The 13,460-nt window shown below is 42.6% G+C and overlaps 1 protein-coding gene across 6 annotated transcripts in view; it reads left to right on the top strand.

Moving 5' to 3' along the window:
• The window catches only part of LOC135555516 (RNA binding protein fox-1 homolog 2-like), a 39,967-nt gene that overhangs the window by 18,611 nt on the left and 7,896 nt on the right, over positions 1 to 13,460 (top strand). For 2 of the 6 annotated variants that reach the window (XM_064988022.1, XM_064988019.1), the window contains exons 3-8: positions 177 to 386; positions 492 to 662; positions 1,079 to 1,132; positions 1,689 to 1,781; positions 13,160 to 13,247; positions 13,377 to 13,430. In XM_064988022.1, coding sequence (XP_064844094.1) covers positions 177 to 386; positions 492 to 662; positions 1,079 to 1,132; positions 1,689 to 1,781; positions 13,160 to 13,247; positions 13,377 to 13,430 — 670 coding nt within the window. Of the gene's footprint in view, positions 1 to 176; positions 387 to 491; positions 663 to 1,078; positions 1,133 to 1,688; positions 1,782 to 13,159; positions 13,248 to 13,373; positions 13,431 to 13,460 lie in introns of all 6 variants that reach the window. The other 4 variants (XM_064988021.1, XM_064988018.1, XM_064988023.1 and 1 more) reach the window with 2 other exon arrangements.

Raw genomic sequence — 13,460 nt, 5'->3', positions numbered from 1 at the left:
AGGCTGACTGAAACGCTCTGCTGCCAGAGATATGGAGGGAGAGAGAGCGAGAGTAGGAGGGAGGGTGAAATTGACGCTGTGTTTTTAACCCTCGTTCTCGTCTCTCCATGCCCTCCATCTGCACGGTACAGTACAGTAATGCCTACTAGTATTAACCCTGTCTTCTCCTCTGTCAGGGTTCTCAAGATTCAACGGGGGGCCAGGAGGGGCTGGTGCCCCCGCCCTTCTCAGCGTTCCCTCCACCACCCCCACCGCAGAACGGCCTGGGGACAGAGTTTGGTGGTGCTTTGTTTGGTGCTGGTGGGCAGGGGCCTTCGGATTCAGGGGCTGGAACAAATGGCTCAGCCACCACATCCAACATCTTACCCACCCCGGTCAGTGTTATGGTTGGTTTTGTTGTTAGACTCACTCTGCATTTGTCCCGACAATGATCAAGATTACTTGGATCATTCCATTTATCAGCCTTTCCCTCTCTCTCTCCTGTCCCCCAGCAGACAGAAGTGTCCCCAGGTCAGGTAGATGGAGTGGGGCAGTGCGTGGCAGTAGAATTAGCAGGAGTATCCGGGGCTGACTCCGCAGAGGCCAAAGGAACCCCAAAACGACTTCATGTCTCCAACATCCCCTTCCGCTTCCGAGACCCTGACCTCAGGCAGATGTTTGGGGTATGAATCTGGGAACTTCCTTGCTGCACTTTGAGATGAGGAGTAAATCAGTTTAACCCTCCTGTTGTTTAATTGATGGTTGGTGTCAGAGGGGGGGTTGAGAAGAACAAAGGGCCAGACAGTCACAAAGGGAGGAACACTCATGTCCTTTGATGTACTCTATCACAGGGCCATGATAGCCACAGAGAAGTAGTCAGTAGTTAGTGAACGAGTGAGTATAGGAAGGCGTGTACTTACAAAGGGATAGAAAAATAGACAATAGAAGGTAGTTTGATTGAATTTATTTTGGTACAATACTGCCTCCTAGTGTGCTGCAGGTGTAGTTCACCCCTGATTGTCAATTAATTACACCGAGTACATAATGCAAGTTGACTTTTTGTTTGTATCCTAATTTCTTGTGTGTTGTTTATTTTCAGCAATTTGGGAAGATTATTGATGTTGAGATAATTTTCAATGAGAGGGGCTCAAAGGTGAGTGAGATGGTGAACATGTCCTCAGTCCCACCGCTGTGGACATTATGATGAAAAAGTGAAGTGTTGACTGTGTCTCAATGCTACATTTTCCACACACACTGTGCCCTACTTACCTGCAGTGATAGTATAAACAATAGTGTAGTATTATGGGTTTAACTATTGAACGTCTGAAACTAGATTGAAAGTAAGTCAAAATTATGATGGACCTATATATTTTCTAATAACTGCAAATAGATTTTGAAAAGCAAATTGGTCCAATGAAAATCTGTGCGGCCCTCCGTTGAATTTCGACATTCCGTTTCCACAACCCTTCACTAATCAGTAACCACCGTATCAGTTCTAGAACAAACAGTATAAACCAGTGATTACAACTGTGTACCTGTTCAGTAAATGTGTAATGAAACGAGTAAAACAAGCTAAATCAAGGGTTTTGATTTTCTATAGAACAACTGGTATGTTTCTTCCAGCCCTCTCCTTACGCTGTCTTTGTGGTGCTCCTCGTTCCCCTCTGTCTTTGTGGTGCTCCTCGTTCCCCTCTGTCTGTCTACCCCAGGGCTTTGGCTTTGTCACGTTTGAGACCAGCGCCGATGCGGAGAAAGCCCGGGAAAGGCTTCACGGCACGCTAGTGGAAGGTCGCAAGATAGAGGTAATTTAACCCATCTCCTCCTCCTACCATCGTTCCTCTGCCTGTACACTGATTCCGCTAGCTGCCATCCTTTTCCACTGACATGCTCTGATGTGGCCTCTGCTGGTACCCCCCAGATGGTTTGCTGCCTTTTTTTGGGGTGTTTCTTGTTTCCTGGTTCATTTGGGGTGGGGGGAGAGTTGAAACCTCAAGGCATGCTGGGAAGTTTTCGCTCTCTAAATCGTTTAGGTCTCAGTTCTGTCTTGCACCATTTCTTATTTCTTATTATAGCTTCTACTGCTTTGATTTCAAAATACAATCTAAAACGTCTTTCTCTGTTGCTGGAACCGTGGGGCATTAGGAGAACGTGATGAGACGATGATGCATGGCCGATTGTAGCCAGGTTGATCATATCTTAGTTCCTAGTCTAGAATGCCCCCCCCCCCTGTGCTGAGTGGTAGTGACAAGCTTATGTCTCCCGGCCTCCAGCATGCAGCACAGTGCTCTCCTCTCCATCTGTAAAATAACTACGCCATATCCTTGATATTAAGCTCCCTACTTTCACTATCATTTTTTTTATGAAGCTTTGGCTCGTATGTGACTGTTTCAGAGTTGGGAAGAAGCTGAGAAGATGCATGTTTTGCTTTGAAATATTGTCCGTTTGCGTGCCAGTGATATCCTACCCATCTCTGGAGCAGATCTATTTTAAGCCAGGTTCTTAGCCAATCACGATTTTGCATGGGCTCCTGCCTCCTTGCTGTGGTTAACTGTGGTAGTTGTGTCCTGCATGATGGTGATGGCTGAACCCGCTTGGGTTTCATCTCAGCTCTCCAACGTCTGGTTCTGAATGACACCTGCATCCAATGGTCTATAAACCCTACATTTCACCTTCAGTCAATCAGCAAGTTGAATGGATACTGATGGAGCCCAATGAAAACCCACATCAGTTAAACTTCTATAAATCAACAACCTATTTGTTTGGCCCTGGTGGTTCAGTAACCTCTGTGTCTGTAGTCTCTAGAGTAGCTTCTTGTTTCATGCATGATCGTTATCACTTTAATTGTAAGGAAGTTTCTCTCTCTCTCTCTTCGCCTTTTGTCATTGCTGCATGTGTGACAGTAGTTGCACTCTCTGAAGCTGTGGCCAGTCCTTTGTAATCTGCATGGGGTCAACAGGAGTGTCTGGCATCAGGTTTGTCTGTGTTTGACTAGTGCATGGGATAGAACAGCCGTACAGACTAAGGGCAAATAAAGGTTGTTCTGTATTTATACACTCATTCAACACCGGAGGAAAAGTGCAGCATTCCTTTGAGGCACTGCTATGTGACGATTCTTCTTTCTCCTAGAAGTTGTTTGCAACCCTAGCTTAGTCATTGGTCATATAATTTAAGTTGTTTTTAAACTGGCTGTTATTCTAACAAATGTGAAGATACTAATTAAAAACTGGCTAAGCTTAGAGGCAATGCTCTGACGTGAGAAATGTTTAGATGTTTTAATGGTCCCGTACTAGGCTAGGCTTAGATTACACATTGTTTTGCTTAAAATACTACCGTAGTATGTCTTTCAGTTTCCTAACCTATTGTTTTGCTTAGGAAACTCTGAAAGATATACCATGGTAGTATTTTACCAGATTGTTTTTGAAATCAGAAGTGTGAATATTCTGTTTGCTGTCCTTTTGCATGGGATTTATTGGAAGTATGTGTGCATGATAACACTATGGTGTTGTAACATGGCTGTCACTGCAGCGCTAGTGAGGACAGTCTGGGATTTCTTGCATGTCTTTTATATTGGCTATTTTGTTAAGACTAGATGATTTTGGTGATAGTGATGTGGACTTTTGGTTGTTTAGCATGACATCTTCTCAAAGTTAAAAATGCCTTACTACTTTTATGAAGGTCTGTTTATCCATAAAACAGAAAAGGGCAATAGTTGTTGATTGGATTCAATATTTTATTTCATGTTGTTGACTAAAGTCTGTCCGTGCATGGGAATCTGTAGCGAATGTTCTCCGAGCTAGTCCGTTTGGAATCCTAAGTGTGCATGGCTGTTGGTTCTACACAGAGTGCAGTATTGATCTCTGCAGTGGCCTATTCTATTACATCGAAGTGTACTTCTTTTTGTCTGGAATAAAACTCTGCGCTTTGAAGAAGTCAGTTTCCCGTGCGCGTCCAATGTACCCATGTAAGTGGTCCGATTCACTTGTCTTCCTGCTGTTTGTGTCTCCACTCCACACTAATGTGTGTGTCTAAGTCTGCACACACACCATGCATCTCCTCCATCAGTCTGTGTTTGTTTGTGTCCTCTTCATGTCAAAGGGTATTCCACAAAAAGCACTCAAACTAAAGACATTGACATCACCACCCATAGACCAGGGCGCTCCTACCCTGCTCCTGGAGAGCTACCCTCCTGTAGGTTTTCACTCCAACCCTGCTCCTGGAGAGCTACCCTGCTGTAGGTTTTCACTCCTACCCTGCTCCTGGAGAGCTACCCTCCTGTAGGTTTTCACTCCTACCCTGCTCCTGGAGAGCTACCCTCCTGTAGGTTTTCACTCCAACCCTGCTCCTGGAGAGCTACCCTCCTGTAGGTTTTCACTCCTACCCTGCTCCTGGAGAGCTACCCTCCTGTAGGTTTTCACTCCTACCCTGCTCCTGGAGAGCTACCCTCCTGTAGGTTTTCACTCCAACCCTGCTCCTGGAGAGCTACCCTCCTGTAGGTTTTCACTCCTACCCTGCTCCTGGAGAGCTACCCTCCTGTAGGTTTTCACTCCAACCCCAGTTGCGATGTAGCTGATTTTTCCTTTCAACCAGGTAATTATTAGAATCGAGTGTGCTAGATAACCTACAGGACGGTAGCTCTCCAGGAACAGGGTTGGAGAGCCCTGCCATAGACGCTTAATCAATTTCCAGGCAGTGACAATTATATGCCATCAAGCAACTCATCACACTGATGTATTGAAAGTGACATTTTAGACATTTGACTGTGGGATACCCCGACATTGGACGGATAACAGCCCTGTAAGTCTTGTCACTGTGCTGACACACCACAGTTCCCACCCTGAGGTACTGTAGTAGTAACAGCCTATTGAACGTGTAGGTGTGTCTCTCTCACTGCATGCCGCTCTTGTTGATGTGTTGGTGTGATGGGAAGTGATTGCTCCGTGGCGCAGAGTTTTAGACAGACATTAGATGCAGTAGAATATGAAGGTGCAGTCTATCACCCCAGTAGTGGTGGTAATGTGAACGAGCAACGTCTCGTCTCCTGGTGCTCTTGAGTCTGCATGCATCTCATCAGACACAGGGTCGCAGGGAGGAGAGCTCCTCACTCAGAGACCAAACCATGTCACCACTGCATGAGCCTGAGTCTCTGACTCAAGATAGAGCTGGGTGTGATAAGGACTAACTTACTGGGCCTGTTCATCTGATCCTGCATGGCTGATCCGTTCTCATTCAGTGATAGATGTACGCTACACTACTGCAGGTGGCAAACCGCCCACAGCCTCCATTTGAAACAGTTCTGTCAGACTTTTAAAGAAAAGGGTCATGTTCTTCAAGGAAGCCAATCAGACTGGATGTTTAATCCTGACATTTCACCTCGGCATCAACCTAATTGAAAAGGCATTGATTTGGATCCTTTTTCAACACCAGCTCTTTCACTTGAGCTTTAGATGTGAATTGGCTCAAATCAAAAGAAGGCTGTGATCACTCTGCTCCCCAGAACTGTATTACTGCTCTAAATGGGCTGTTTGTGATAAACTGGGCTTAGCTTTGGATTTAGTCATGATTGTTGCTTGTTTCAGATACTTTGCATGATTGACAGAGAAAAGGAGGTGAACTTGTGAATGGATTGGTGTGGTTGTGTGTGTTTATGTGAGAGGAGGGCAAAAGAAAAGGGGACAGGGAGTATGAACTGTTCCTTTACCACTCCTCTCTCTTTCTCCCAGACCACAGGCTGCTCCCTCTCTCTCTCTCCTCTCTCTCTCCTCTCTCTCCCCTCTCTCTCTCTCTCTCCTTCACTCTCTCTCTCTCTCTCTCCTTCAAGCTCCCATTCTCTCCAAGCCAGTCAAGTTTGTCTTCCTTTGTTTCTCCACTGTTATGTCTTTCCCTGTGTGACACTCCCCAGTCCTCTGTCCCTGTGTGACACTCCCCAGTCCTCTGTCCCTGTGTGACACTCCCCAGTCCTCTGTCCCTGTGTGACACTCCCCAGTCCTCTGTCCCTGTGTGACACTCCCCAGTCCTCTGTCCCTGTGTGACACTCCCCAGTCCTCACCCTCTTCTATTGTATATGTGCACCTGTGTGTGTAATACGTCTCGTTCTATTTCCTTTCACATGTTATATTTTCATCTTTAGTCCTTTAACTCATCCTTCTCTCTTTTTATCACTTTTTTTTTCTAAAGTTATTTTGTTGTGATTCATGGCGGAACTAAATGTTCCAAAGTAATTTCTTTATACAATTACCCCCCTCTGCAGATCAAAATATGAATCCTGCCAACGTCGCTTTTAGTAAGAATCATTTTACGCTACAATTCACATAAGTATTTTTACTGCCACTCTTGACTGTGGGAGACATATTTTCAGACGCAATTAAGCCAATCTCTTAATATAAAAGTGGTCGACCTGGTTTTTGTGTTCCTTACTCCTCTCGTATGACCACTATAATTTGCATACGTTGAAAGAAGCACCCCTCCAGTCCGTGTGTCTCTCTAGAAATGGAAAGACGCTCATGCATTGAGCAGAAACTAATTTTGGATGATTTTTCTCTCTCAAAAACTGTATCACTGCTTTCAACTATTATCCCCATTTTATTTCACATTGGGGGAATTTTAATTTATTGGGTTGTTTGTTGGTTTATTTATTTGTTATTATATTTTTTCTGTTTCCCTGATGACTTCTATGTGTGTTGTCAGTCTCCACGGTAACCACTCGCGTGTCCTCACGCTGTTTCTTCGGCAACGGTAAGTTATGTATAAATGACATAATCGCTGATCTGACCCCAACCCCTCCCTTGAAAAAGGCACTAGATGCAAAATCACACATTGTTTTGAATATTCCTAAAGGAACCGTTAATTTGGTAGTTCCAATCTGTCAATTAGCTTATTGGCAGTAGATGCTGGGAGCAAGACGTACAGTAGTTGCATGCTTTAGTTATGTCAGCATCTTTGTATATTACAAATCAATTTGAAGTATGGTAGCCTAGCATTGTTCTGATCTCCCAGCTATCCAAAGTATAAGTCCCTTTTATGATGGGGCCTGTATTGATAGGGAAGGTAGCAGTGACGAGGCGCACACACACACACACACATATATATATATATATATATATATATATATATGACAGACAGACAGACAGACAGACACAGCCCATTGACAGCCTGGTCCAACTAGTAATAATAATGGATCCACCCCCCTCCTCTCATTAACACCTCCCCGGAATGTCCAAGTTTAATCATCCTCCTCTTTGCAATGACATGGCTTACCAGAACCCATTTGATTAATACTTCATTCTATGTATATTTTTCCTAATGAATTGTTATCCCCAGTAATGACAATAACTCATGGCTCTCTGGGAAGCTCCTGTTCAATTGTGTTATCATCCTTTCAGCTGCTTCAGTCAGTGTTAGTTAAGGGGAAAATAAATCCGGCATAACTTTTGGGAATAACTTTTCTTTGTCTCCAGTGTTGGATGGGTTTCAGATTCATGGGTGGGCCTGTGTAAAGGTGCAATATGCAGACATCGCTTTGCCATTTCCTGGTTGCTAAAATTCTAATAGTTAGCCTAATTTCTGTTTATGTGACAAACAAGTGACCTATAGTGTAGAGAGTCATTGTACCATTTAAACCGCTGTGAAATATATTTTCAATAACGGAAAAATACTGTATTTTCAGCTGTTTGAAGTAGAGGTTGACCAATTATGATTTTTCAACGCCGATACCGATTATTGGAGGACCAAAAAAAAAGCCGATACCGATTAATCGGACGGGTGTGTATATATATATATATATATATATAAAATTTGTAATAATGATAATTACAACAATACTGAATGAACACTTATTTTAACTTAATACCGTATATCTATTTAGTCTCAAATAAATAATGGAACATGTTCAATTTGGTTTAAATAATGCAAAACACAGTTTTGGAGAAGAAAGTATAAGTGCAAAATGTGCCATATAACAAAGCTAACGTTTAAGTTCCTTCCTCAGAACATAAGAACATATGAAAGCTGGTGGTTCAGTATTCCCAGTTAAGAAGTTAAAGGTTGTAGTTATTATAGGAATTATGACGCGTCAACTATTTCTCTCTATACCATTTGTATTTCATATATCTTTGACTATTGGATGTTGTTTTTGTTTTTTACCCCCTTTTTTCTCCCCAATTTCGTGGTGTCCAATTGTTAGTAGTTACTGTCTTGTCTCATCGCTACAACTCCCGTATGGACTCGGGAGAGGCGAAGGTCGAGAGCCATGCGTCCTCTGAAACACAACCCAACCAAACTACACTGCTTCTTGACACAATACACATCCAACCCGGAAGCCAGCCGCACCAATGTGTCGGAGGAAACACTGTACACCTGGCGACCTGGTCAGCGTGCACTGCGCCCGGCCCACCACAGGAGTCGCAAGTGCGCGATGAGACAAGGAATATCCCTGCCGGCCTAACCCGGACGACACTGGGCATCAAAAAACCGTCCTGAAAATCTTTCTAAAGACTGTTGACATCTAGTGGAAACTCTAGGAACTGCAATCGGAAACGATTTCGCCCTATTATAAAAGTGCCAGCCATTGAAATCAGTGGTATGCTGAATTATTTTATTTATTTTATGGTTTGTCCTCAGGGTTTCACATGCCATTTCAGTTCTGTTATACTCACAGACATTGTTTTTACAGTTTTAGAAATTTACAGTGTTTTCTATCCAAATCTACCAATTTAATGCATATTCTAGCCTCTGGGCCTGAGTAGCAGGCAGTTTAGTTTGGGTATGCTTTTCATCCGGACGTCAAAATACCGCCCCCTATCCCAAAGAAGTTAAGAACGGGAAGCATAGAAATGGTGCACATGGAAAAGATCTACCTTAGACTTGCTTTCATTGAGAATGACAGATCTATAACTCGCATTTCTATGTGAATTTGGTCCGGTCGTCCAAAAAGTTACATATTGCAGTTTTAAATCCTAATGCGCAACATTCAAGCACACAGAAAGTAGTACAGAAATTACAGTTACCATTTTCAAACACGACCCATCAGTTATGCTGATTGGAAAGTACAATCATCGCTGCAAGTTGCACTTGCATAGAATGGTAATTCTCACTCGCGTGGTGGAGGACATGATTAGAACACAGCATTGCTTCCTACAACATGGTGTTTTTCCATAGAGATCCTATTCAATTACTAGAGGGGCTATTTCATAAGCCCTCTGAAGTTCCAGAATGGGGTTAAAATGGCACCCATAGTGGTCAGGGGGAAATCCAAACCAGTCTAATTGGAATTAATGGCTAAGGCATAATCCAGATTTTACTTATGCAGGAAAATGAAAGTAACGCATGTGATATATCAGAAATTGTGTAATCAAATTATTGTCAACCTAAAATATTGTGATATAATTACAAATACAGTTTAAAGGTTTATACCAATTTTCCGTATAAATAGCCTCTAAAATGTATGTTTGTAAACCATAGATGTTAAGTGTTTGTTTTCATGGGAATTTGAGTGCCATTATATGATGTAATAGCAATAATTTCCAACTTGTCTACGTCCGATCATCAACTGATTTCAGCCAATGTATGGCTGTGGATTGACTGCATTATTGGCATATTAGCAGTTAATAAAAAATAAAATACAAATCTACAGAAACATTCTTCTAAAACTGGCTGGCTTGCTAGCTAACAAACATACAGGGCAGATAAATCCTTCAAATTCATTATTTTATATCAGGGATGGGCACCATGGGGCGTAGATAAAATGTTGCTGTTTTAAAGCTAGTTTACTGCAATTCCAAGAAATGTGCCGTGGGGTGGAGAGAAGATTTTCCAATTTTAGAACTAATTCCATGCAATTGTTTTTGTTTTATAGTTAATTACATGCCATTCTACACATTTTGCCATAAGGTGGAGAGCAATGTTTCCAGTTTTTAATATAATATCTGTGAGACTGACTAACACAATCAATGGGGGCCCCCGGGCTCTAATTCGACCTTGATTACTAGAAGTTTGGATAACTGGCTGCTAGACTAACTTACCAATCTAAAAGATGTTAGCTGACATGGGCTAATTTGACTGACATAAAATGAAAATGCAACAACATTTTGAAATTGAACCTTCTGTATTCTGCTTCGCAATAGTAAATTGTGACCCCGACTGAGCCCCTCCCCCCCAAAACAATAAATATCCTTGGGCTGCAGCCACCAGTTTCCCAGCCCTGTTTTACATTATCTTATCACAGCACTGGCAAACCATAGTTGACCAACTCCCTGACCAAAATGGCTGACCTTTATCCAATCATAAAAATATTCATGTCAATTCTAGTATTCTAATTCCTAATTCTGTGTTTTTCTGTGTTCTAAATGTGAAAGTATACTACGCTAAAGTGTATATGCTTATGTATTTCACATTTTGAAACTTCAGGGAGAATCACTCATGGAAACCGATAGATTAACACAGGGCCATAGGCATTTGTGGGGTGGACACAGGCCCACCCACTGGGGAACCAGGCCCTGCCAGACCCACCCAATCAGATTGGATTGGTCCTGCAGGCCCTCCCACCAATTTCTGTCTACGCCCCTGCATTAACAAAAAGTACAATATTTATGTCCATTCAGCAGTCATCATAAGTATATCTGTTAAAGGAGTTGGTGAAATTGTAATTGTTTAGAAAAGATAGCTCATCCATCTGTCCATATTTTCTCTTCACAATGATAAGCAGCGTTAATCGTGTAGCTCTTAAAGTTTGAGGGTTTTTAAAAAGTTCACATTGCGAGCAGCAGCAGGGAATCTTATGGAATGCACTTTAAGAGAATACTCAATCAATAAAGTTTATAACGGCAATAACTCTGTCATGAGTCTAGTAATGGGATTAACAACCAGGAGTTAAAAGAACAGAGATTCATTCTGTTCTGTGAATTCCTCTGTAGAGTAGCCTGAAAAGATAAGGGGTTTAACCAACTGTATATAAACACATTGGGTTTAACTGGGTGATCCTTTGGTCTGTCTTTTGCTGTCCTTTTAACCTCCCTTTGGTTTGGTTTTCCTTTATTGAATGGTGTGTGTATTAGTTTGTGTACTGGTCTTAGTTTGTGACACACAGTAATAATGCCTGGCAATGTCTCATGTATTATTTGATTTCTCTCTTTTTTGGGGTATGAGGATTGCTCTTCTCCTCTCTCTTCCCTCCATCTTTTGGTGCTCTGTCTCTCTATTCCTCCACATATAGAGATTTTTGGGAGAATGGTCACAGAATCAATTGCTTTTTTTGAATGACGCACCTTGGTATTTGTTATTTTTGTTTTTGAGAAAATAATTGTTGATTTTTGTTGTTGCTTATGTAGACGACGTCTTTCTCTTTCTTACACCATCTTTGTGTTTCCCTGTTTCTGTATGTGGACTGGCTCTGTATCTATCTATCTCTCTTTCTCACCTGCATCCCTCTCCTGAACTCCTTACCTGTCCCATCTGTCTCTGTATGTGTTTGATATGGGAGTGCTGCGATTGTTTTGATTGGTCTCTATGCTGCATCCGACGCTTGCTGATTGGCTGAATTACATTTTTTGGTTCTTTATTCTCACTCTTGGTCATGTGATGCGCCCATATTTGGCTGCGTATAATTTCTGTCTTATAAAATTATCCATTTTGTCCAACAAATGTTTTTTGCACCCCTCTTTCTCTCCCTCCCCCTTTTGTATGTATTGATGTTGATTTATTTTTAGGTTAACCCCAACAAGTTTGGTTTCATTTGGGGATGGATTGGGTTACTTTGGTCCAGTTCTATTGGTACTGCTGAGGGCTTAAGTTGAGGGGTGGGATGGGGTTGAATGTTTATTATTAACCCATGCAGATGTGTTTCTCACTGGTCTCTGTTTGATTTGCATGTCTACCTCTCGGTGAGATTGATCAAATTTCATTACCTCCCCTGGCATTGACACACCACTAACTATACATAAGGAAATGGATCATTGCCCAATTATCACACCCAAAATAGAGGCTTATAAATGACCCGGATATGAATGCTGTGATATGAAAAGATTATCAGCATTAATCTGATTCATTAGGCTGATTTATTTGTTTGATTTTAGTGTCTTCACTCACAGGGACAATTATGTCAGCTAATTGAATCAGTCAAGGCTGACCATCTCATTTGCAATGAAGGAAAATTAGGTAATTGTCATTTCCATTTGAATGAGGGCTGCAGTGATAGAGTATGATTAGTGGGGTTTTGAAGGTGGCTGAATCCATAATGGCCTTCTAAGTGGAACTTCGTCACATAGAAGTCTCAAAGCTCTCCAATTGGCCAATAGGTCATTAGTAGCTCACAACAAAGTTTGACATGGCGCAACGGCACACTCAAACTGTGAAATTGCACGACACAACAGTCATTCTCATAAACCCCATCAAAGGCGATGGATAAAGATTAAGGGAGCCTAATATGGCCCTTTGAAGTTCAGTGGGGGGATTAGCTGGCAGCCATCTTGATTCAACAGCCGTCTGTTCACACACCTGCAAACACATATTATTATTCTCCTGCAGTGCCATGTATCTCAGCTCTTCTCCTTCACCTTATCTCTTCCTTTCTTCTTTTACCTATACATCTCTCTTCCTCTCACCGCTGGGCTCAACCACTGGCCCTCAGTGTAGCTAGTTGTCTCCACAATGAGTCATCGATTACACTCCTCTTGGGCAGAACACTTTAATTGCATGACTAAGATTCCCCCCTAACAATCCTCCACCCACTCATGTACACACGCGCACACAAACACCACCAGGGAGAGCAGAGACTACTTCATCATAAGCCATGTTGTCAGCTGTCGTATAACTGGCTGGGGAGGAGGCAGCCTGGCAGGGAGGAGTTAATGATGTGAAGCATCAAACCCACCGCCGTATTGATGAGAATGATCCAGCGATGGTGAATGGGGAGCAGACTGTAACTGGCCTCCCTGTATGTGTACACACAATCACCATCTTCTTGGCAAATGGTCTGTTGACCTTAGACAGCAGGAGTGTTATTACCATTGCATTATTCACACAGTCAGAGTTAGATATGCTTTATTTTATGAATTGCTATCACGTGTAAATGTCAAACATTGGTCCACTTGTGTGATTGTCTTTTGTGTCAGAGTTGTTTGTGTGTGTTTCCTCAATTGAATAGAACTGGCCAAACGTTGTGCTCACTGTCCCTCCTCCCACTCCCCAGGTTAACAATGCCACAGCCAGGGTGATGACCAATAAGAAGATGGTCAGCCCCTACCCCAACGGAGAGGCCCTTAGCGCCCTGCCATATGGTAACCATATGCAAACTACTCCATTAGCCTCATTATGATCCCTAACTGTTAGTCAGTTGCCCATCTTCCCGTGGAACCTCTATCTATATGAAACCCTCCTGTCTCTGCCTCCTCTCTGCTTCTCAGCAGGATGGAAGCTAAGCCCAATGGTACAGGCCATGTACGGACCAGAGCTCTATGCAGGTAAACCTCGTCTTCCTCTTAGATTTCATG

The sequence above is a fragment of the Oncorhynchus masou genome, chromosome 15, assembly GCF_036934945.1.
Source record: "Oncorhynchus masou masou isolate Uvic2021 chromosome 15, UVic_Omas_1.1, whole genome shotgun sequence".
Taxonomy (NCBI): Eukaryota; Metazoa; Chordata; class Actinopteri; order Salmoniformes; family Salmonidae; genus Oncorhynchus; species Oncorhynchus masou.
This window is presented reverse-complemented; position numbering and strand designations above follow the sequence as displayed.